General features: G+C 58.1%; 2 protein-coding genes across 3 annotated transcripts in view; one reads left to right on the plus strand and one right to left on the minus strand.

Moving 5' to 3' along the window:
• The window catches only part of EFR3B (EFR3 homolog B), a 48,808-nt gene extending 42,522 nt beyond the window's left edge, over positions 1-6,286 (minus strand). Inside the window, exons 1-2 of the mRNA XM_076332515.1 lie at positions 6,240-6,286; positions 5,675-5,728 (exon numbers count right to left, since the gene is read on the minus strand). Of these exons, the coding sequence (XP_076188630.1) occupies positions 5,675-5,690 (16 nt within the window). The 5' untranslated portion in view covers positions 5,691-5,728; positions 6,240-6,286. The remainder of the gene's footprint in view (positions 1-5,674; positions 5,729-6,239) is intronic.
• Positions 6,287-7,358: 1,072 nt separating this feature from the next.
• DNAJC27 (DnaJ heat shock protein family (Hsp40) member C27) lies at positions 7,359-18,147 on the plus strand. 2 transcript variants are annotated; one of them, XM_076332521.1, is made up of 7 exons: positions 7,359-7,517; positions 8,795-8,877; positions 9,426-9,495; positions 12,757-12,921; positions 13,388-13,510; positions 14,072-14,232; positions 15,618-18,147. In XM_076332521.1, exons 1-7 carry the CDS (start codon positions 7,431-7,433, stop codon positions 15,748-15,750), a joined length of 822 nt encoding a protein of 273 aa, XP_076188636.1. In that variant the 5' UTR covers positions 7,359-7,430; the 3' UTR covers positions 15,751-18,147. The 2 variants fall into 2 exon arrangements, with proteins under 2 accessions (XP_076188636.1, XP_076188637.1); XM_076332522.1 differs by having other exon boundaries at positions 7,359-7,508.
• Positions 18,148-20,217: the final 2,070 nt, after the last annotated feature.

The following is a 20,217-nucleotide window of genomic DNA, read 5'->3' on the forward strand; positions in this document are numbered from 1 at the left end:
AGGAGGTGTCAGGGCACGAGGCCACAGAAAGGCATGAAGAAGGGTATAGCGTGTACAGCATGGCACGGCGCAGCACGGCATGGCGCAGCACGGCACGGCACAGCATGGCACGGCGCAGCATGGCACGGCGCAGCATGGCACAACCTGGTTCAACACGGCGTAGCACAGCACGGCACTTCATGGCACAGCCCATCACAGCACAGCCCAGTGCGGCACGGCACAGCCTGGCACAGGAAAGTGTGGTGTGGTTTGGCATGCACAACACACCACAGCGCTGCACAGCACGGCACTGCACGGCACAACACAGCGTGGCACTGCGCAGCACCATCTTTTCTCCTTTACATTTACCTTTTTCCCATTGTTTGGACCCATTCCGCCTCTTTTCCCAGCTGGCCAGGCCGACATAGGGGACTTTGTGCCAGAGCCCCTCGTGCCCTGGGGCCCCACACACCTCCCACGGCCACCCCGCAGCCACGGCGTGTCCCACGCACGGCAAGACCGACCCACCAGCAAAGCCCGAGCCCTCCCTGTGCCAGACCCTGTCACAAGCACGGGTGACCCAGCAAAGCAAATATGCTGCCCCGGACCTCGGCTGGGGACAAGGACAAGGCTCGAGGTGACAGGGCACCTTAGCTGAGGAGGGCCAGGGGACCAGGGAGGTGCTGGCACCGGGCTGCCGCAGATCTCCCTCTCCCCGAGCTTTTTGCTGCGTCTCTTCCCACACGGCAAAGCCCCCGGGTTGGATCATCTAATTAGGCAATAGCTGGTGCCTCACGATCCTCCTCACAGGAAAATTATGTTTTAATTAAAACATTTTGGGAGTTAATCTGTGTTGCCGATTCCCCGGGTGGCGGAGCAGCCGCATGAAGAGCCGTGTTCTCAGGGGACTGGAGGGCTTTCACGGGGGGCATGGCAGCAATCACAGGCCGAGGGACGGGGCTCCTGAGCCTCCCTGGACAGGCCCAGCCCCAGAAGCAGTCACAAAGTCCTTCTTATTGTGAATTAAAAGCCTCAGAGTAAAACCTGACGATGAGGGAAGAGCCTGAAGCAGACGTAGCGAATCCCCCCAGCCCAGGAACCCTCATCCCTTTGCTCACGGGGATTTGCGAGGCCATCAGCTTGCCACGAAGGGACACGGTGGTCATTGGGACAGCACTGCAGGGCGGCCAAGGAAATGAGTCCCCCCCAGCCATCTTGGGGACCTGGGGACAGCCCCCACTCAGCTGCCAGCGCCAACTCCCACCACCATCGACAAGCCCTGAGGCCCCCCCAGCCCACACCCAAAACACGTAGGGCTGGTTTGAACCGTAAAAGTTGTTGCCACTGGAAAAGCCTGGCAGAATCTCTGCCCTCAAAGAGCAAGGACGGACACGAGCATCCCTGCCCAGGGCCGGGACGGATCCGCGGAGGTTGGGGCAGGGGTCCAGGTCACCTCCGGCATGTGGCTCCTCCTGATTCATGGTGCAAGACAAGGGCGGAGATGAGTTAAACCCTACCCGCCGCCAGCGCTGCCCCTCAGCCCCTACCTGTCATCGCCACAACGGGGACCCCAACACGCTCCAGCCTTGCCCAGAGGGATCCAAGCGCGTCTCTCCGGCACAGCACGGTCCCCCTCACCCCTCCAGCAGGCGAGGGGGGATGCCAAATCACTTGGGGCCTGGGATGCTCTCAGGACACGCGGCCGTGTTCCCGCCTAGGGCTCAGAAACGCTGTGCAGAGCTCAGCATGGCGGGCGGGGTGGGCATGTGGGACACCGAGACGGATCGCTGTGCCCCAAGCCTTGGGATCCCTCTCCGGGATGGCTCAGAGGGAATTGGCCGGCGGGCGCTGGGGGAAGGCAGCAACCCGGAGGCAGCCGGAGCTGCGACAGTCATGCCGGGAGGACGGCGAGGAGCTGCTCGCCCCAGGCACCTCCTTTGTCAGACACGTCCATCCCCGGTCCGTCTGCTCCCTCCTTCCTCACATCCCCCCCCCCCGCTCTCCCGCAGCTGTTTCCATGGCCACAGAGCTGCTGCAGCAACCGCAGCAGGGTCTCTGGCACCGAGCCGTGCATCCCTTCCCCGGCCACACACCCGGGACAGAGCCGGGCCCCAGGGGTGTTTGCACCGGCTCGCGCACACCCGCGTCCGTTCTGGCACCAACACTCGCCACGTCACTTGCACGACGCCTGGGGACGGGCTCTTCCCGTGCCCTGACGGTTCTCACGTGCAGCGTGCCACCTCTCACATGTCTCCGCGTTATTTCTTGCATGGGGATCCATTTCTTGCATGTGTGTGGCACAGGAGGGACAAGGACTGGGGAGAAAGGACACTGTCACAGTGCGAGGCGATGCTGCCCGCGCGTGGATCGCTTGCAGCAGCAGACGGAGGAGGATCTCTGCCAAAAAGCCAGGCGCTGCCCTCCCTCCGGCTGCAAGGGGCGCACCTGCGGGCGTCTCTGCTGGGAGCACTGGTGTTTCCAGGGGTATCAGCCTGAGCTGCCCCAGCTCCAGAAGATGCTGCGAGCAAATCAACAGGTCACCTGAGCCTGAGCCACATCTCCCCGATGCTCTGGCCTGACCTGGGGCTAGCTCCTGCCGATGGCACCCTGCCCCATCTCCCCAGTGATGGCCCTTGCAGTGCTGCAGACCTTCAGGGAGGCCCTACACTTGTGCTGGGGGCTACAAGGGCTACAGGACCGTCCCCAACGCCTCCCGGGGCCCAGACATCCACAGATGAGAACCGCGGTTATTCTGCCCCAACACAAAGTCCGGGGACAGTGCTATGCCCTGCACCACCCCACCTCCCACACCACCAACACAGCACACCAACACCCTGGCTCGGGGATGGGGAAACTGAGTCACGCTCTGCCTCTCATGCCCAAACTCCACTGGCTCTTTCTCCAAGCCCAGCAAAGCTGTGCAGGCCACAGGAACACTCAGGGGACGTGTGCAAGGTTGTCACCACCACAGCTTTACGTGTACACCTCATGCACGGCTGCTCCGGATCATCAAACACAGCAGGGTGACAGTGGCAGGGCCAGTTCGGCCACGGAGGCAAAAAATCCAGCCTCTGCCAGCCAGAAACGTTGGCTACACCCACACGAGCAACCCGGGCTCAGCACAGACACGGATGGGAACATCTAAATCATGGTGACCACCTGTTGTTACCAAATGCCGTAGGGGTGACCTAAGGGAGTGTCAGCAGGGAACGAAAGGCTGGTGATCAGGAGGCACCGAAGCTTGCGCCCCTGAGCCGGGACTGGGGTTCGTGTGGGAAGGAAATCCCTTTAGAGCCTCTGATACGTGCCTTAATCCCCCCTGGGGAGCCTATCATTTCCTAACGCACCCGATAAACGCGCTGAGACAACACTCGCGTGCAGCAGGAACGGCTGTGTACCTTCACGATCTTCATATTCTTTTGTAGATATTGACGCTACGTATAACCATACTTTATCTACGTTAGTTTATCTGTGTATCTGTAACTTTACTACCCTACCTGGATGTGATTTTAACTATACTGCCCCAATTATTGCTTGTCAAGCACTGTCAACTAACTATACCCCCTACTCCTAATCTCTACTGGAAGATTTTTTGCAGCACGCAGCCTTACATCGACTATTGAAGCAGGGGAGGGAGCAGGCACGACAAACATTAATACCTGTCCACCGCGGCGTCACAGATCACACAAATCCTGGAACGCGCTCAAAAAAGCAGTCAAATGTGGCTGGTGGGAATCCCTTTTAGGGTGGTCTCCCCCCCCGCTACGGGTATATTACTTCATCCCTCAGTTGTTATCCTTATTTTGAGCAGCTTCTTACTTCTTTTAATCAACTCTTTATATATTTGTGCTGGGTTTTCGGCCCGCACCGTTCTGATGGTTTCGTGACGCACCGCTGTATTGACTCAACGTAACCCTTCATCACTCCGTGACCAAACTCCCCTCCATGCCTGACACCCCAGGGTGGGAGGCATCGACATTGGTCTTGGCCTTACGCCGCCACGACAAGATGACCACCCTTTCCCTCACCAAACAAGGGATGAAATGCAAGGCTAGCATTGCCTCACGCGTTATTTCCAGGCCCCGTGTGTGCCAAGGGCAGAACCAGCACAGAAAGGGAGCAGAGGAGCGACGTGACGATGGGTTAACAAGCCCAAACGGTGCTTCCGCGACGCAACAATTAAAAAGAACGGTCCCATCAGGGAATCTGGGATTCCCCCAAGCCTGGTCGGCCGGTCCAAGTCACTCATCCGGAGAAGAAGCCATGCTCTGTTTCCTGCCTGCCCGATAGCCACGGTCGTGTAAGTCTTTGCACTCCCGGATATTAAGTCTAGCCCCGTATTAGTGAATTACTGGATTTGCTGTCATTATGACCTGGATAATTGCACTACTGATCTGTATTTATTACTGTACTGTTATTTAGAGATAAATTGTTTATCCCTAAAGCTGCTGGTCTGGTGTCTGTTACCGTATCCTGAACCTGTAAGTCGGCAGGGCTGCTGTAAGCCTTTACGCTGCCCAAACTCTGTGAAGAAGTTGGCACGGTGCTAAGCTTTTTCCCTCGTCCTCCTGTCCAGGCACAGAGGGGCTCTGTTCCTCCCAACCCAGAGAAAACCCCACAGAGGGCTTTATATCTGGTAGCAAAACAGAGAGGAAAAAACCTACCTTCTTTCTTTCTCCTCTTTTCCAAACAAACTAAAGGACACGCTTGGCCCAGGATGAAATGCCCAAAGAAAATCTCAACCCCATCTCTCTCGTGCCGCTGGGATCGGGGCAGGGCAGCGCTTGCCTCCTGCATGGCAGTGGGAATTATAAGCCCATTCCTACGCTGCTACTGAGCAGGTAGGATCCCTCATGGCTCGGGAAGGGGGACAGCGCCCTGGGCCAAGGCGAGGAGCTGCCCAGAGATGTCCCCACTGGCATCTCAGGGAGGAAGGGCTGAATTCGCCAAATCAGCTGCCAGACAGATTTGTAAGAAACAGTAACACCCATATGGCCAGAAAAGTCTGTACGTGGATGCAGAGGACCAGCGGAGGAAGGGTTAAAGGAATTGGCTTAAATTGGCACAGAGACGTGTGCCTGGTTTCATCAAACGGCCAGACAGCGGGGAGATGAAGAACAAACCGAAGATGACAAAGAACACAGCTAAAGAGAAGGTGACATGAAGATGAAGAACAGAGCTGGAGCCATAAAACACCCAGAGACGGATAATGGCAGGACTCTTTTGGTAAAGATTTATGAGACCAGAAGATCCCAAACAGCCCATAACAGACCTGTCAAAAAGCAGCTTCTCATTGCCAGTCAGGAGGAAGCCAGGAGGGGTGTTGAGGACTCAAGAGCCAACGTCCCTAGTCCATAGCACACACTGGTGACCCCCGCCACACCCCCAGCACCCGCTTCTGCCGCCCCCACTTCCAGACCGGGCCTTTCGCCAGCCAGACACATGCTCCCAGCAGGACGTGGTTGGGGGGGGGGGGGGGTGTCACAGGATCCCTAAGTTCAGGGCATCTCAACTGAGGAAACCCTCTCCATGTCCATCTCTGTCCTGACGGCAAAGTCCCCAGAGAGCCGAGAGATGCTCAAACCGTGTGGGCCCTGCCCGAGGATCTCCTTGCCAAGAGGTGGCTGTGACACCCCCCCCCCCCCCCCCGAGAAGAAGGCTTCAAAACCCCCAGCCGTGTGTCCCCTCCTGGTACCTTGTCTTCGAGGCATGATGCAAAGGTTCCCCTTCTTGACAGGATCTTGCTGGGCTACAAGGAGCAAATAAGGACATGATGATTTACAACGAGGGCCCCCGTGGATGGCCCTGCCCCAGGCTAGCCCCTGCACAGGGATGGGCCCCTCTACTCAGACCCCGCAGGCCGTGTCCCGGGGTGCCATGGGACCACTGCCAGCTCTGGCGTCACCTAAGGCCACCTGTCTCAGCAACCAGCAACGTCTTCCCCTCAAGAACCAATTTCCCGAGGGGTCCATCCTCGAGGAGGGCCCATTTTGCCTCCCCTCCCCCCCCAAAGAACTGATTCAACACTGACCCCAACAGTTCCTAACCAAGACCAAACCAGTATCTTCCATCCAAACCCCCACAGAAAGGTTGTGAGCTGCATCCCGCCCAACCTCCCCAGCCCGGCCTATCCTCCGTCCTGCAGGGACCCAGCTGAAGCAAGAGAGCGGGCTCCCGGGCTGGTGGGGGGGGGAACCACCTCCCCATGGCCATGCAGCAAGTCACGGGGAACAGGAGATGTTAACCCCCAACCGCTCTACCTGGAGCTCTCCAGGGCCACACAAACCCTCACAGCTCGGCCCGCAGGGACAGTGGGACGGCCCAGGAGCACCCAGGACCGGGCAGGACAAGGCGACGCTATGTGGTGCTGCTTTCGAGCCCCTGGAGATGCTGGGACGGGGCAGGGGACGTCCTGCTGAAAGCAGGGCCAGAGGGCAGGCCCTGCCGGAGGTTGAGCGGGCGGCCGCTCTCCCCCTGCTCCCCGGGGGGCGGCCAGGGGACCTGGGCCCCGGGCCTGTCCCCTCACCACCGCCCCTCACTGCCGACCCCCAGGGCAGGCAGGCAGTGCAGGCAGAGCAGGCAGGGCGGGCAGGGCGGGCAGGGCGGAGAGTGAAGGCAGCGCAGGCAGGGCGGGCAGCGCAGGCAGGGCGGGCAGTGCAGGCAGGGCGGGCAGGGCAGGCAGGGGGGCAGTGAAGGCAGGGCGGGCAGGGCGGGCAGAGAAGGCAGTGCAGGCAGGGCGGGCAGAGAAGGCAGGGCAGGCAGAGAAGGCAGGGCAGGCAGGGGGGCAGTGAAGGCAGGGCAGGCAGAGAAGGCAGGGCAGGCAGTGAAGGCAGGGTGGGCAGAGAAGGCAGGGCGGGCAGGGGGGCAGTGAAGGCAGGGCGGGCAGTGCAGGCAGGGCGGGCAGTGCAGGCAGGGCAGTGCGGGCAGGGCAGTGCAGGAAGGGCAGGCAGGGCAGGAAGGGCAGGCAGGGCAGTGCAGGCAGGGCGGGCAGTGCAGGCAGGGCAGGGCGGGCAGGGCGGGCAGTGCAGGCAGGGCAGGGCGGGCAGGGCAGTGCAGGAAGGGCAGGCAGGGCAGGAAGGGCAGGCAGGACAGTGCAGGCAGTGCGGGCAGGGCAGTGCAGGCAGTGCGGGCAGGGCAGTGCGGGCAGGGCAGTGCGGGCAGGGCGCGCAGGGGTCCCGGCCCCGGGCCCGTCCCCTCCCCACCGCACTTCACTGCCGCCCCCTGCCGGACGGTAACGGCCCCTGTCAGACCGGCGCGCACCACCGCTCTCGCCAGATCTCGCGAGACCTTCGGGCCGGGGCGGGAGGGAGGGGGGGTGGCGGAAGTCTCGCGCGAGCGGAGGCGCAGGGGCGGTGAGGCGGCCCCGGGCCCGCCGCGCGCGCTCGCTCGCTCGCTCCCTCCTTCCACCGCCTCAACCGGGCCCGGCCCGGTCCGCGCCGCCCCGGCCCGCCATGGAGGCGAATCCGCCGAAGCGGAAGGAGACGCGCAAGTCGCTGAGGATTAAAGTCATCTCCATGGGCAACGCGGAGGTGGGCAAGGTGAGGCGCTGCGATTGGCGGGCGGGCGGTGGCGGGCAGGCCAGCTATCCAACGGGGAGCCGTGTACGGGCGGCCGCGCTGCCAGAGAGGCCGCGGATTGGTGGCTGCGCCGGCCGGCAGGAGCCAATCAGGAGCCGACCGCGCCGTGCGGTGCGAGGCGGGAGGTTGGGGCGAGTGGAGGATTGACAGCTGCGGGGGCGGGGCCACGCAAGGGTAACGCCGGGTTTTATTGGCCGCGGGGCAAGGGGCGGAGCCTACGGGGAGGGGCGGGGCCGCGCGCCTCGGCGCGCAGCGGGGAGTGGGTGTCATGGCGGCGCCCGCGGGTCAACGGCCTCCTCCGTGCCCGGGCTCCTGCGTACCCGCGTCCACCTCCTTCAGAGGGAGCCCGCACGACCGTGCTCCAGCCACAGGTGCCGTAGTGCAGCGCCTGAGGGCAGAAAGCGTGGATCCAGCCCTTAGTGCCTTCCCCGAGGGCACTCGGGAGGTTGCGGGGGGAGGGGGGGAATCCCACCCCCTCCCCGGTTTGGCTTTAGTCAGGGTTTCCTCAGGAGCTCCCCTTCCTCCTGCTGTGGTGAACGGCCCCGCTCTTCTCCGGGGTGTTGTTACTTCTTCTCCCAGCCAGGCTCCGTTCTGAAGCGCTGCCCTTTTTTGTTTGCTAAATAAATGTCCCGTTAAGCCGCTGACAGCGCGAGGACTCCCTCGGGGCAGACAAACGCCTCGCTGATGGCAAAGAAGATCCAGAAGGATCTTACAGGACGGAGTGAGCGGGCAAGGAGGTGGCATTTATCCTTTATGGCGTTTCTCTCTCGACTCCTCTGCTCTCCCCAAACTATCTCTGCCAGTCAGGGGCAGAAGCGGGGCTGGAGGGACCTGGTGTGACCCCGAATGCGCTTCTCGGGCTGCCCGCTCCGGCTGCCCAAATGTTCTCTCTGGCTTTTGGGGAGCTGACTGCCCCCAGGCCCCCAAACACACAGATCCTCCAGGCTGGATATTTTCCGTAGGGGAATAAATCAGAGTTTCTTGGCACTCCAACCCCCAAACAGGTAAGGAATAACTGACACCCAGTGGCTTTTCCTTCTTTTTTGCAGAAAGAAAACTGCTCCTGGTAGAGATTGATGCTTTGGTTGTGGGTCAATTAGTTCGTTTAGGGACTTAGGGCAGAGCTGATGTCTTTGCAGCCGTCCAGCTGGCTGGGGGCTGTCAGCAAATTCCGTATGAATGTGAATATTATGGTGTAGAGTACCATCCTGCTGAGACTCCCTTTTCCTTTCTCCCAGAGCTGCATTATAAAGCGTTATTGTGAGAAGAGGTTCGTTCCCAAATACCTGGCGACTATTGGTATCGACTACGGCGTCACAAAGTAAGTACCTTTGCGGTGAGGAGCCGCAAGTGCCGGGAGAGTGGGATGAGCCGCGTGGTCGCAGATGACAGGCGTGGGTCTGCCAGGGCCTGGGCGAGGTGTCTGCTGCGGGGGGCGCTGGTCTCCACAGGGGCAGAGGGAAGAGGTGCAGTGGGGCTGTCCCACCTCCCGCTGCTCCTGAGTGACCACGCTGCCCTGAGCCAGGTGTGCTTGGCTCTGCCAAGGCTGCTTAGTTTCCACAGCATAATCTGAATTTCTGCTTTAATAATGAGATAATCTGCATGATCAGCCTTCCTCTGGTAGCGTAGCTCCCCATTATCATGTTACATGCAGAGCTGCTGCTGTCCTCCTTGTCTGACCAGCTCTAGGGGCAGTTTTCTGGCCACTAAACCCCGGCACTCGGAACCTCTTCCTGATTTTTCTGTCCCTGATCACCCAGCTCTTTCTCTGCAGAGGGCTGGCAGAGATAAGGGGTGTTCCTGCGGGGGCACAGCCTGTGCAAGGGCTGAGCTGGAGCCTTCTCAAGCATTTCCCACCTCTCCTTTCAGAGTGCAGGTCAGAGACCGAGAGATGAAGGTGAACATCTTTGACATGGCGGGGCACCCGTTCTTCTACGAGGTAAGGCAGACCCGGCTCCGGGCAGCGCGCTGCAGGGCTGCCCTCAGCCAGCCCATCTCAGAAGCATTCGGCGCCCGTCAGCTTTCCTCAGCTCTGCCTGAAATTGGGTTTGGGGGGTGGCAAACTTGAAAATACATTTCTTACGAGCTTTCTTCACTACAGTACACCCCCTTCTTTCCTGCCACGGACACCTAATGCAGGCCAGCACTGGAAACCCTCGCTGCCTCTCTGTGAGCAGTGACTCCCTGCTGCTAGGGGTTGCCGAATCCAGGAGCCTGATGGAGGTGAGGCTGCCACAGCGCCGTACTCTGAGGTCCCAACAGGTAGCGAGGCTGAGTACGTATCCCCAGCAGGCACACACAGGCACACCCATACAAGACATATACACGTATACACATGGCTGGCTGCGCAGCTCAACACAGACAGAAACGGCCAGCACTGGCACAGACAGCACCACCGGCCTCATCCTGGTCTCTCTGGCTGATCAGGAGAAGGAAAACAAATTTACTATATTAAAACTGGAACCTATAAAGCCACAAACAACTCTGATAGAAAGAATAACCCAACAACTTGCTCATAAACCACGAGTGTAAGGTTTGGCTGTGCTACCACTCGTGTTGCTAGCCCTATTTAAGAGTGGCTCATTGTGCTTATGAATCTGCCCATCTTGAGGTTAAATTTACTCAGATTGGGAGATCTTTGGAGCTTACCTTGGGCATTTGTAGCATGCTGGCATCCTAATCCATGACCAAAGTGCTGTAAAACACTTGCAGTTGGACTAGATGATCGTTGTAGGTCCCTTCCAACTGAAATATTCTGTTCTGTTCTATTCTATTCTAAAATTATTTGCTATACAAGTAATAAACAGTACTATTTACAAAAAGGAGCTTGCAGGATAAAACTTTAGGATTTGAACACACAGACTACGACATCCGTTTTGGAGAGCTGGCACAAAGGAGTGATTGTGCTCACTGCTAATCACATTTATTTTAAATTATAAACAAAGTAATAAAGCGGGCCCACAAGCGGAAGAAAGGAACGTTAAATGTTTATCCAGTATAATCCTATTGTTTTAACAGTGTAATGCATACTAATTCTTAATTATAAATACACTGTTGATGCGTGGCAAAGCGTCATCCTGTGACTAATAAAAATGTATAGAATGTTAGGAAAGAGTAGTTTATAACACGATAAATACTAATGTGACATAAAAAAGTGAAAATGAGTGAGGGCAAAAGAGTGAGATGACAACAACGAGGACTGTAGTGGTTTATGCTGGCCAGGTGACTGCCTGGCTATTGACTGTTATTTATCTGGTTGCTCATAAGCCTCCCGTTCCTCCCTTGTGTTCTCAGCATCGTGCTCTGAAGTTTGGGGCACAACAAGGATTTCCATGTTATTTGTCTCCGTGTGTAGAACTACGAGTCTTGGGGGTAGTAAGTAGTGACTTGGGGTTGTAAGTCCCGATATAGTACATGTAACCAGTGAAGTGTAATTAATTAAGAATAGCCTGGAACACAGCAGGAAGTGGGGAGATTGGGGGACAGAGCCGACAGCATAAAGAAATTGAGGGACAGGAGACTGTAAAGACTCTCATCTGATGCAGGTGTGGTCAGTAGAGGTCTCTCTCTGTTATCACTTGCAGATGTATGAGCTGCTCATGTGTATTAACTTTCTGGCTATGCCACAGCTAATCCATATGAGACAACGGACAAGAGAAAGACTCTGAGTCCTTGGAAAGTATAATGGGCTTAAACTGTCAGTTTGGTGAATAAATACGTGGCGAATATTTATCGAAGAGCAACAAGACAGAAAACTGATGCTGCTCTGCTGCTTTGTTCGCTTTTGTATTTTCAGCATTTAATACTTGTAAATGTGTCATATGTCTCTGTGTAATTGGTTTTATACTAAAATATAAGTAAACAGGAGGGAAAAAAAAAGGAAGGAAAAAAAAAAAAGCCAGGCACAAGTATAAATTGGGAGGGGAGTGGCTGGAGAGCAGCCCTGCCGAAAGGGGTCTGGGGGTGCTGGTCGGCAGCAGGCTCAGTAGGAGCCAGCAGTGTGCCCTGGCAGCCTGGAGGGCAAACCGCGGCCTGGGGGGCATTGAACACAGTATAACCGGCCGATCAAAAGAGGGGATTGTCCCGCTGTATTCAGCATTGGTGCGGCCTCACGTGAAGTACTGTGTGCGGTTCTGGGCCCCACCATTTGAGAAGGATGTGAAGGTCCTCGGATGCGTCCAGAGGAGGGCAACAAAGCTGGTGAAGGGCTAGAAGGCGTGTCCTCCGAGGAGCAGCTGAGGACTTTGGGTTTGTCTAGTTTGGAGAAAAGGAGGCTGAGAGGCGACCTCATCCCTCTCTACAGCTTCCTGAGGAGGGGACGTAGAGAGGTGCTGATCTCCCTGGGATCCAGGGACAAGACACGTGGGAATGGTTCAAAGCTGCGCCAGGGGAGGTTTAGAGTGGACGTTAGGAAGCATTTCTTTACCGAGAGGGCGGTCAAACCCTGGAACAGGCTTCCTGGAGAGGTGGTCGATGCCCCAGGCCTGTCAGTGTTTAAGAGGCATTTGGGCAATGCCCTTAATAACATGCTTTAATTTTTGGTCAGCCCTGAATTGGTCAGGCAGTTGGACTAGATGATCGTTGTAGGTCCCTTCCAACTGAAATAGTCTAGTCTATTCCAATATCTGTCCGGTAGCTGACCTTAGACCCTCATCCAGCAGCTGTCCTGGGGATCCTCGGTCTCCCCAGTTGCTGGCACTGGGCATACAAGCCCCAGAGGCTGCAACCCCGCTCCAGCTGCTGGTACAGACCCCCTTACATGCACCCACACGCACAGACAGACATCCTGCAGATCCCGCCAGTAGCTGGGCTTAGACATGCAGTCCGTCCAGTGGCTGGCCCTGGATCCTTGCTCTCCCCTGCTGCCTCACACACAGGGACACACACGGATGTCTCGGGCGACTCCCAGACCTCCCAGTCTCCCCAGGAGTTGGTCTGACACCTTGTCTGCCATTGTGCTTCTCTTTTGTGTGGAGGTGAGTGTTTTATGGGCTGATTGCTCTCCTCTGGCAGCACAGTGAGGGTAGTATTGGGGTTCCCCCATCTGTCCTTTTTCTGTGATCTTCTGTTTGTGTGGACGTGAGATTTTTATCACAGAACCAAATAGGTTCCAGCTAAATGGCGATCGCCCAGATCCGCCGGGCCGTGTGCTCTCAGCCTGGCTGTCGTGGGTGCCAGCGCCCTGCCTTTGTCCCCACAGGTGAGGAACGAGTTTTACAAGGACACGCAGGGGGTCATCCTGGTCTACGACGTCGGACAAAAGGAGTCTTTCGACGCGCTGGACGCGTGGCTAGCCGAGATGAAGCAGGAGCTGGGCCCGCACGGGAACATGGAGAACATTGTCTTCGTTGTCTGTGCGAACAAGGTGGGGAGCCATGGTGGGGAGCCAGGCTGCAGTGCAGTCCTGATCTCCGGCCCTCAGGGCTTGTTGTGTTCCCAGCCTGTGCCCAAGCTGTTGAGCTCCAGCTGTAGTAAGGGAAATATTGTTAGGTTGTAGGGAAGACTTTCTAAGAGCCGGACGTGTGTGTGAGGAGCACTGGAGACTGCATTTCAACGTGGTTTTGAGAATGTGGTGGCCACACATCAGTCAGGAGGGGATCAAGTAGAGGTGACACTGTCTCTGGACTAGACGAACTCTCAAAGACCTTTTCACTTGCATTTTCTGTGCTTTCTTTCCACACTGCCTCCATCCCTTCGGGATAAGCAAACAGCCTCTCCAACCAGACGGGCCCCTTACCCACTGTTAGACGATCAGCCTTGGAGCTGTGTTCTTCCAGCTGCCGTTGCAGACCCTGCCTGGGCTCTGATCTCTGCCTTTTCTCCCGGTCTAGATCGACTGCACCAAGCACCGCAGCGTGGATGAAAGCGAGGGGCGGCTCTGGGCAGAGAGCCGGGGCTTTCTTTACTTTGAGACATCAGCACAAACAGGAGAAGGAATCAACGAGATGTTTCAGGTGAGGCGGAATGAAGGTGGTGAGGGCACAAACACCACATTAAGCCAAGATTTGACGGCAGAATATCCCCTGAACTGCCTGGATCCCACAAAACCTGTTGGCCCTCTGCTCCAGAGGTGTCTTCCCAGTGAAATGCCACCCTGAGAAAGCCATACCTGTTTAGGTCAGGATCAGTATTGGTCCTCCTAGTCCTGAGCTGGCCCTAGCATTGCGTTGCTCAAAGCTGATGATCCCTCTTGCTGCACTGGGAACACGATGCAGAGATGCCCATGTCACCTTTTCAGGTCTAGTACTGAACTGAAGTGGGTTTGAGATAAATGTGGGGCCTGGCCTCCTTCTCAGCCTGTCCCATTGTCCCTGCAGGGACCGGATCCCCCCAACTGGGATATCCCGGCCCCCCCACGGCCCAGGCAGTGGGGAGTGAACATTCAGCCGTTGTGCAAATGATCCCACTCGCATCGCAGGATGAGCCCTCAGTCAGCAAGGGTGGTGGGATCTCCTATGCGCTGCCACCGCCTTTGGGGACCGTTCCTTCCCGCTAACTCCTCCCTGTGTCTGCAGACTTTTTACTCCGCCATCATTGACCTGTGTGACAACGGCGGGAAGCGTCCCCCCTCCAGCGTGGGGGTCAGCTTCACCAAAGAGCAGGCAGATGCCATTCGCAGGATTCGCAACAGCAAGGACAGCTGGGACATGCTGGGGGTCAAACCCGGAGCCACAAGGTGAGGGAGACTTCAGCATTTGCCTGGCTGTCCCTAATCTTTCTGACCCAGCAGGCTGGTTGCATCTGTGACCTGCCTGCTGATAAGCTTACCTTGGTTTATATAGCAGCTGGGCACAAGTAGTTTGTATCTAGCCACAAAATTGAGGCAACGCAAAAGAAGCCCTCGGTCCTGAGCACCAAATTTCTCCTTTTAACAGACAAGCCAGGCTGGAGGCAAGGGGCGGGGGGTGATGAACATGAGAACTTCAGCCCTGTCAGCTGCCTGGCCCTGCATCCTGCCTCCAGGCTGAGCCGTCTTTGGTCACTCACTTGCCAGACGTGTTTGGAGCAGCTCCAGCTTTACTTTCCTTCCTCTCCAGGTCTGGAGAAGCTTTTAAGCTGCTGTAAGGCTGCTGCCCACTTTATCAAAAAGGGGTTGATGTTACAGTTCTTCCACCTGGAAACAGTACTCCCACAAGACAAGCTTTCTCGTCTTCCTCGGAGGACCTCTAGTCAGGTGGAATTGGTCATTGCCTGTATAAGAGGTTGGATATTGAATCTCCCAGTTCTGCTGTATGACTTGGGCAGCTAAAACAAGCTCCCAGAGCTATGCCTTGCTTTCTTCTCTCTGAAACACGAGGTCTACCCTTGTGTACTCCTTGCGGAGGGGCTGGAGAGTAGATTTCTGCATAACATATATCATTCAGGACTCGTACATTCTCCTGTTGGCTCTCTGAAATGTAGGTGTTGAGCCTAACCCCTCCTCCGGCCCCCTCCCATCCGTGGGGAGAGATCAGCAGCTCTGCAGGGCAGTTTGTGCTGTGATTGCCAGCATGGACAGACTCATCTCCCGCAGGAGGTGCCCTCTTCTCTCCACGGCCTGCAGCTGGAGCCAAGATGTCTGCCTTGGACCAGACACCCAAGGCTTAAAGGGCTGAAGCGATGTGCAATGCCTTCGCCCGGAGCGCGTAGGCGGTTTGATGCGAAGCTGAGTCAGGGTGCGTGTGCCCCCACGCTGTCTCCCAGCTTTCTGCTCTCCTGGTGCCAGAGACTTGGCACACCGAGACACGTGTCACAGGCACGTGTCTGGCATGATGGGAGCATTCGTGCTGGCACAGTCCCGTGGGGGAGAGGGTGTATCTGCCCCAGGAGAGGGGTTCTCCCCCTCCTCTGCTCATGCCACACCAAGAAGCGCCCTGTGTGCTTTTCTCCAGCTCTTTCTCCATAGCATCGCCTCCAAAGCCTGGAGGTCCTTAGTGCCAGCAAGGGAAGGGCTCAGAAGTGTCTGCACAGGGGTGTTTAGCACAGGGGGAGCTCCTGGCCCTGCTGTGCTCTGCCAGCCGGGGCAAAGCTGAGCCACGCTGTGTGTGGCATGGGTCCCCTCACTCTTGTCGTATCTCCTAGGGACGAAGTGAACAAAGCCTATCGGAAGCTGGCCGTGCTGCTCCACCCCGATAAGTGTGTGGCTCCCGGCAGCGAGGACGCCTTCAAAGCGGTGGTGAACGCCCGAACCGCACTTCTCAAAAACATCAAGTAGGGAACAGAACCACTCAGAGCTGGAAACCTTCCCCTCCTCCCAGCTAGCTCCCAGGCAGCCGTACGGCCGTGGGGCACCCTTCTCCTCCTCACGCTTACCACTGGCATGGACACAGACACTCCCAGCACCACCCGTGGAAGCAGGACTGCATCCGACCGTACTGTGCTTGCGATGTGGTAGAAAGGGGACAGAGTGCGGAGGAGGGGAGAGGGACCCCAGAACCCTCCCTGCATCCGTGGCCCCAGGTCGTGGTTGGCGTTAAGTGCTGAAAGCAGTGAGGTCCCCACCTTCCTGGCTGTGTTACACCTCCTGGGAGTTACCAGCCATGGAGGGGTTTGCCTGGCCCTAACCTGTGGATGCAGCGAGGGCAGAGCGAGTGCTGCTGCACCTGAAAGCATTGGTGTCGTGGGTGGAGGATGCCCAGGAGGGGCAGTGGGTTGTCGGTCCTTCTGGGTTATCCTGGAGCCACCTCTGCAAGGCTGCCCGTGCTGAAAGCCGCGCCGGCACTGCCGAGCACTGGGGCCGTTCAGCTGCTCGATCAAAGCTGGCTCCTTCCAGCTGACACCCAGCGATGCTGCTTTTGGCAGTGAGGAAAAGGGCGGGTTGCTTGAGTAAGCCTCTCTGGTACTGCAGGGAGAAACTGGCTCCAAGAGTGTCCCAGTCTTCCCTGGCCTGTCCCCTTCCTCCCTGAGCTGTCACGGTGCCAAGGACAGTCCCTTTGGCAGGACTAGGGGTCTCCCCCCTGGCACCCACCCCCTCATGACAGCACAGTCTCCTACCACCGCCTCCTTCCATCTCCCTGAGCTCAACTCGTCGGGAAGAGCCCCTGAGGCTGCAGGCCCTCAAGCCACGTGCTCCCCCTCTTCCAGCCCTCTGCTCACGCCGCGCTGGCGAGCTCTGGGTAGGTGCCACCAGCCCCTGTGGGGGACTGTCCTCGGCTGTGGGTGGCCCTGGCCATTTACAGGCAGGAGGAGGGTGCTGACCCAAGGAGGAGGCAATTCGGCCCCCAACATGGCTGCCTGTCAGCTCTGCCCTTCCTCCCCTCGGCCAGCCTCGTCTCCCGAGCTTCGCCCGCACCGCAGAGCTGCGTGGGTGCCTGCGATCTGCCTGCTCGCTTGGCCCCACGGCGCTCTCGGGTTAGGCGAGCGGTGGAGGGGGTGTGTTCTCCCCTGGCCCTCTTTTCTCACGGCAGCAATGCATCACCCTGCTTTGCTGGTTGTGTTACGGGTTGCTGATCAGCAGGTGGGTGCGGGTTACTCCCTCCAAGTCACAGCTGCTGTTGTCTTTGAATAGTCTTGTTGATTTAGAGGGGATCGATCGTTGCTGGTCACCCCAAGAAGTGCTTGCAGAGCCTTGGGATCTGGTCATTGTGATCCTGAGGGAAGTCAGAGCCGTGATGGCTGCCAGACTCTTAGGGGGGACCAAATGGGAGATCCCTCGGGGTCCCGTGGTTTTGTCAGGACCCGGTTTTATTTCCTTGCTGCTCTGTGAGCTTGGCAGGGAAGGTCAGGACACCAAGCTATGAAATGAAAGCTACCGAGTGCGTGCGTACGTATCCTTACCCCACCCCACAGGTATCCTGTTCGAAAGTGTTTTCTCCTATGGTCAGTGCGATTTTTTTTTTTTTTTCACTTCAAGGCAGCTTTTCTGTGTTTCCCCTTCAAAATATATCATAAATCAACAGTAGATCCCTCCCTCTTTTTGGCAGCAAGCGTTAAGGGACTTTAAAGCCAGTATCATTTTGCTCTTGCTCTGGTTTCTGGTGCTGGGTTGCTGAGAAGAAGAAACAATCTGTCCTGCTGGGAAGCACTTTTTGCTCCTCTGGTGTAGAAGTAACCAAGGGGAGATGTTGCTACAAGAGGTTAATGTTTAAAATAGCTCCATTTTTTCCTCTCCCAGATGTATAAAAAGCTGGGCCGGGGGAGATCAGCAGGGCAGGCATTGGGGCTGTGGCAGGTTACACTGATGGGGTCTTGTTCCACACGTTTTATAAGGCTATGGAGTTCACTGGAAACCTCCCCACTTATCTAGTGGAGGAAACCACTTAATTCTGGCTTGAAACCTATTTCTCTGTATTCTTTTTCCATTGAGGAGGGTAAATAATCCTGTTGCTGAATGGTGCACTTCGCTTTGAGGATGGGATCTCAGTGCCTTGGAGTAGTTTAAAGGCTTCCTTGGTTCCTGCTGCTCAGGGGCTCTCCAGGTCTGTTGTGCCATGCACGGTCCCTCCTGTTTGCTCCTCAGGTGACTCTGGCCGCCGGTCTTGGGGTTTCTCCTGTCTGTTTACCGAGCTGACCGGATGTTTGGAGATGATTACACACGCGTGTCACGTCTAGCGATGCCGGTGACCTTCTAAGTTGTGTTATTTTTATAAATTAAACCCCCCTTTGGAACAAAGGAAGCCCTGTGAGCTGTCCTCCCGCGGCGACCGCCTGCTGTTAATGTTTAATTGCCCTTTGACTCATTTCTCTCCTCCCCAGCCGGGTCTGGCCGAGGCTGGTGGTGAAGAACTGCCCTCGAGGGTGATGATGGAGGTTGTGAATCAACTCTGCAGGAGTGGGAGCTGGGTAAGGGATCGATGCAGCTCTGGGAGTCCCACGGGGACGTGATGTGGGATGCACCCAGCTGTGGTGGAGCCTGGCTGTGGTCGGGGGACCCAGAGGCAGAGGGGTAGCTCCGTCCGTGCTTCATGCACACACACCTCCACACCAACAGCCGGGTAGCGTGCTTCCTCCATGCCATCTCCATCAGGACCCCAAGCTCCAGATCCCTCCAGCAAGGCTGCCACCATCCGGGCTCTGTCTCTGGCCTGCGAGTCCCACGTCCTGCCTCATGCGAAGAGCAAGTCCTGCTGCTGAAGTGTCCGTCCTGCAACGAAGACGCCGGGATCCGAATCCCAAACGAAGGGACTTCCCATTCTGCATCCAGAAACGCAGCCAGGAGCCACCTCTGAAGACCTCTGGAACGGAAAGCTTCCCTCGACGTGCCCAGAGGCGCTGCCCTGCCTGCCTGTGCTCTGCCTGCCTCCCAGCGCTCGGTGGAGCCAGCAGCGGGCAGGACGTGAGGATTTCTGCTCTGGCCCCGTGCCTGATGGCCACGGTCTGCTCCCTGCTGCTGCTCCAGGCGGGGCCTGGGAAACGAACACTCCCCTGAGACAAGGCTGCGCTCATCCTGCTCCACGAACCGGTGCTGGGTCCCCTTGCTGGCCTTCAGACCAGTTTTGCTGGCCTTCGGGCCAGTTAACCTTCCCAACTGGGGCCCATCCAGGGTGCCCTGCCCCGTGGCCAACCTGCCATGGGTTGGCCTGGGCTCCCTGTGTCAGGCCTGACGGGACATGGCCTGGGGCAGGTGGCCAGGGCTCGTGTCCCTGTCCCGTGCTGGCCAAGGCACGGACAAGGCCAGGCAGCCCAAGCCCCTGCCTGCACCCTGCGCGCTTGCGCTCCTCTTCAGCTGCAGCGGGACGGGAATAACCCCGAGCACGCCCAAAACCTCCGGGGAGCTGTGGCTTTGGCGTTCTCATTTTGGTATTAATTACTGCACAGAAGCAATTACTTCCCCTGGCAAAGCGGCCGAGATGGCCTCTCGTTAGAGCTGCTGGGGCGAGGACGCACGGGAGCGCGGTGCCTCCGGCCGTACAGCGGCTCAGTGGGGCCGAGTGGGGTTCTCCCGGGTAGCGGGGAGGGCTCCTCGCAGTGTGGTCACATCTCCGTCAGCTCTGAACCGCGGCTGGTTTTCCAGATCCAGGGGTGCAAGAGGGGAGCAGGCAGCGGCTGAAACGTGGGGAAGAGGAGGGGGAAACTTTCTGAAGAGGTTTCAGTGGGGTATTTGGTCAGGTTGAGGGGGTGATTTGGGCCCCCCCCTTCAGGGGGGCGTGCAGTGGGGATGCCTCGGGTCTCTCTGCTCCCCAGTGGGGATGTTCTAAGGTGGCTGTGACTCCAGAGAGGGCCATGGGGCGAGCGGAGCCAGGCAGAGGACGGGCCAGCAGGTTACGATGGGGCGTATAGCCCGGCACCCTGCTCATCCCCTGGGACTGGGGTCCCTGGCACCCAGCGAGGCCGTAGGACACGTGGGTCCCTATGGGGTGCAGCCCTGGGCACTGTGGGGTCCGTGAGCTGCCCGGAGTGGGGTGGGGGGGACCACAACGACGAGGAGGATGGACTGGGGAGCAGGAGAGCAGCACCGGGGCCGAGGGAGGGCCACGAGTGGGGGCAAACCCACCCGGGAACCGGCCGCTGGCCCGCGTTCCCCATCCCCGGCGGCGGCAAGGGCCGCCCCGCAGCCGGCACCGAGAGGGTTACGGAAGGCGGAGACGTACCGGGGCGCACCGGTACCGGCACAGCCGGCGGTGGGTGCCCTCCCCCGGCCCCGGGGAAGTCCGTCCGTCGTCCCCCCCCTCCCTCCCGAGCCGCTACCATGCCCCCGCGGCCGGAGCCGCCCCCCCCTCGCCCCCGGCCCCGCGGAGACGGA

Source organism: Aptenodytes patagonicus, chromosome 3, assembly GCF_965638725.1.
Source record: "Aptenodytes patagonicus chromosome 3, bAptPat1.pri.cur, whole genome shotgun sequence".
Classification (NCBI taxonomy): Eukaryota; Metazoa; Chordata; class Aves; order Sphenisciformes; family Spheniscidae; genus Aptenodytes; species Aptenodytes patagonicus.

Excerpts from the sequence above, each read along its gene's own strand:
- DNAJC27 (XM_076332521.1), top strand. The coding sequence starts at position 7,431 with ATGGAGGCGAATCCGCCGAAGCGGAAGGAGACGCGCAAGTCGCTGAGG. Across the intron at positions 13,511-14,071 it reads GAATCAACGAGATGTTTCAG|ACTTTTTACTCCGCCATCAT; the intron begins GTGAGGCGGAAT and ends CTGTGTCTGCAG. Across the intron at positions 14,233-15,617 it reads GTCAAACCCGGAGCCACAAG|GGACGAAGTGAACAAAGCCT; the intron begins GTGAGGGAGACT and ends CGTATCTCCTAG.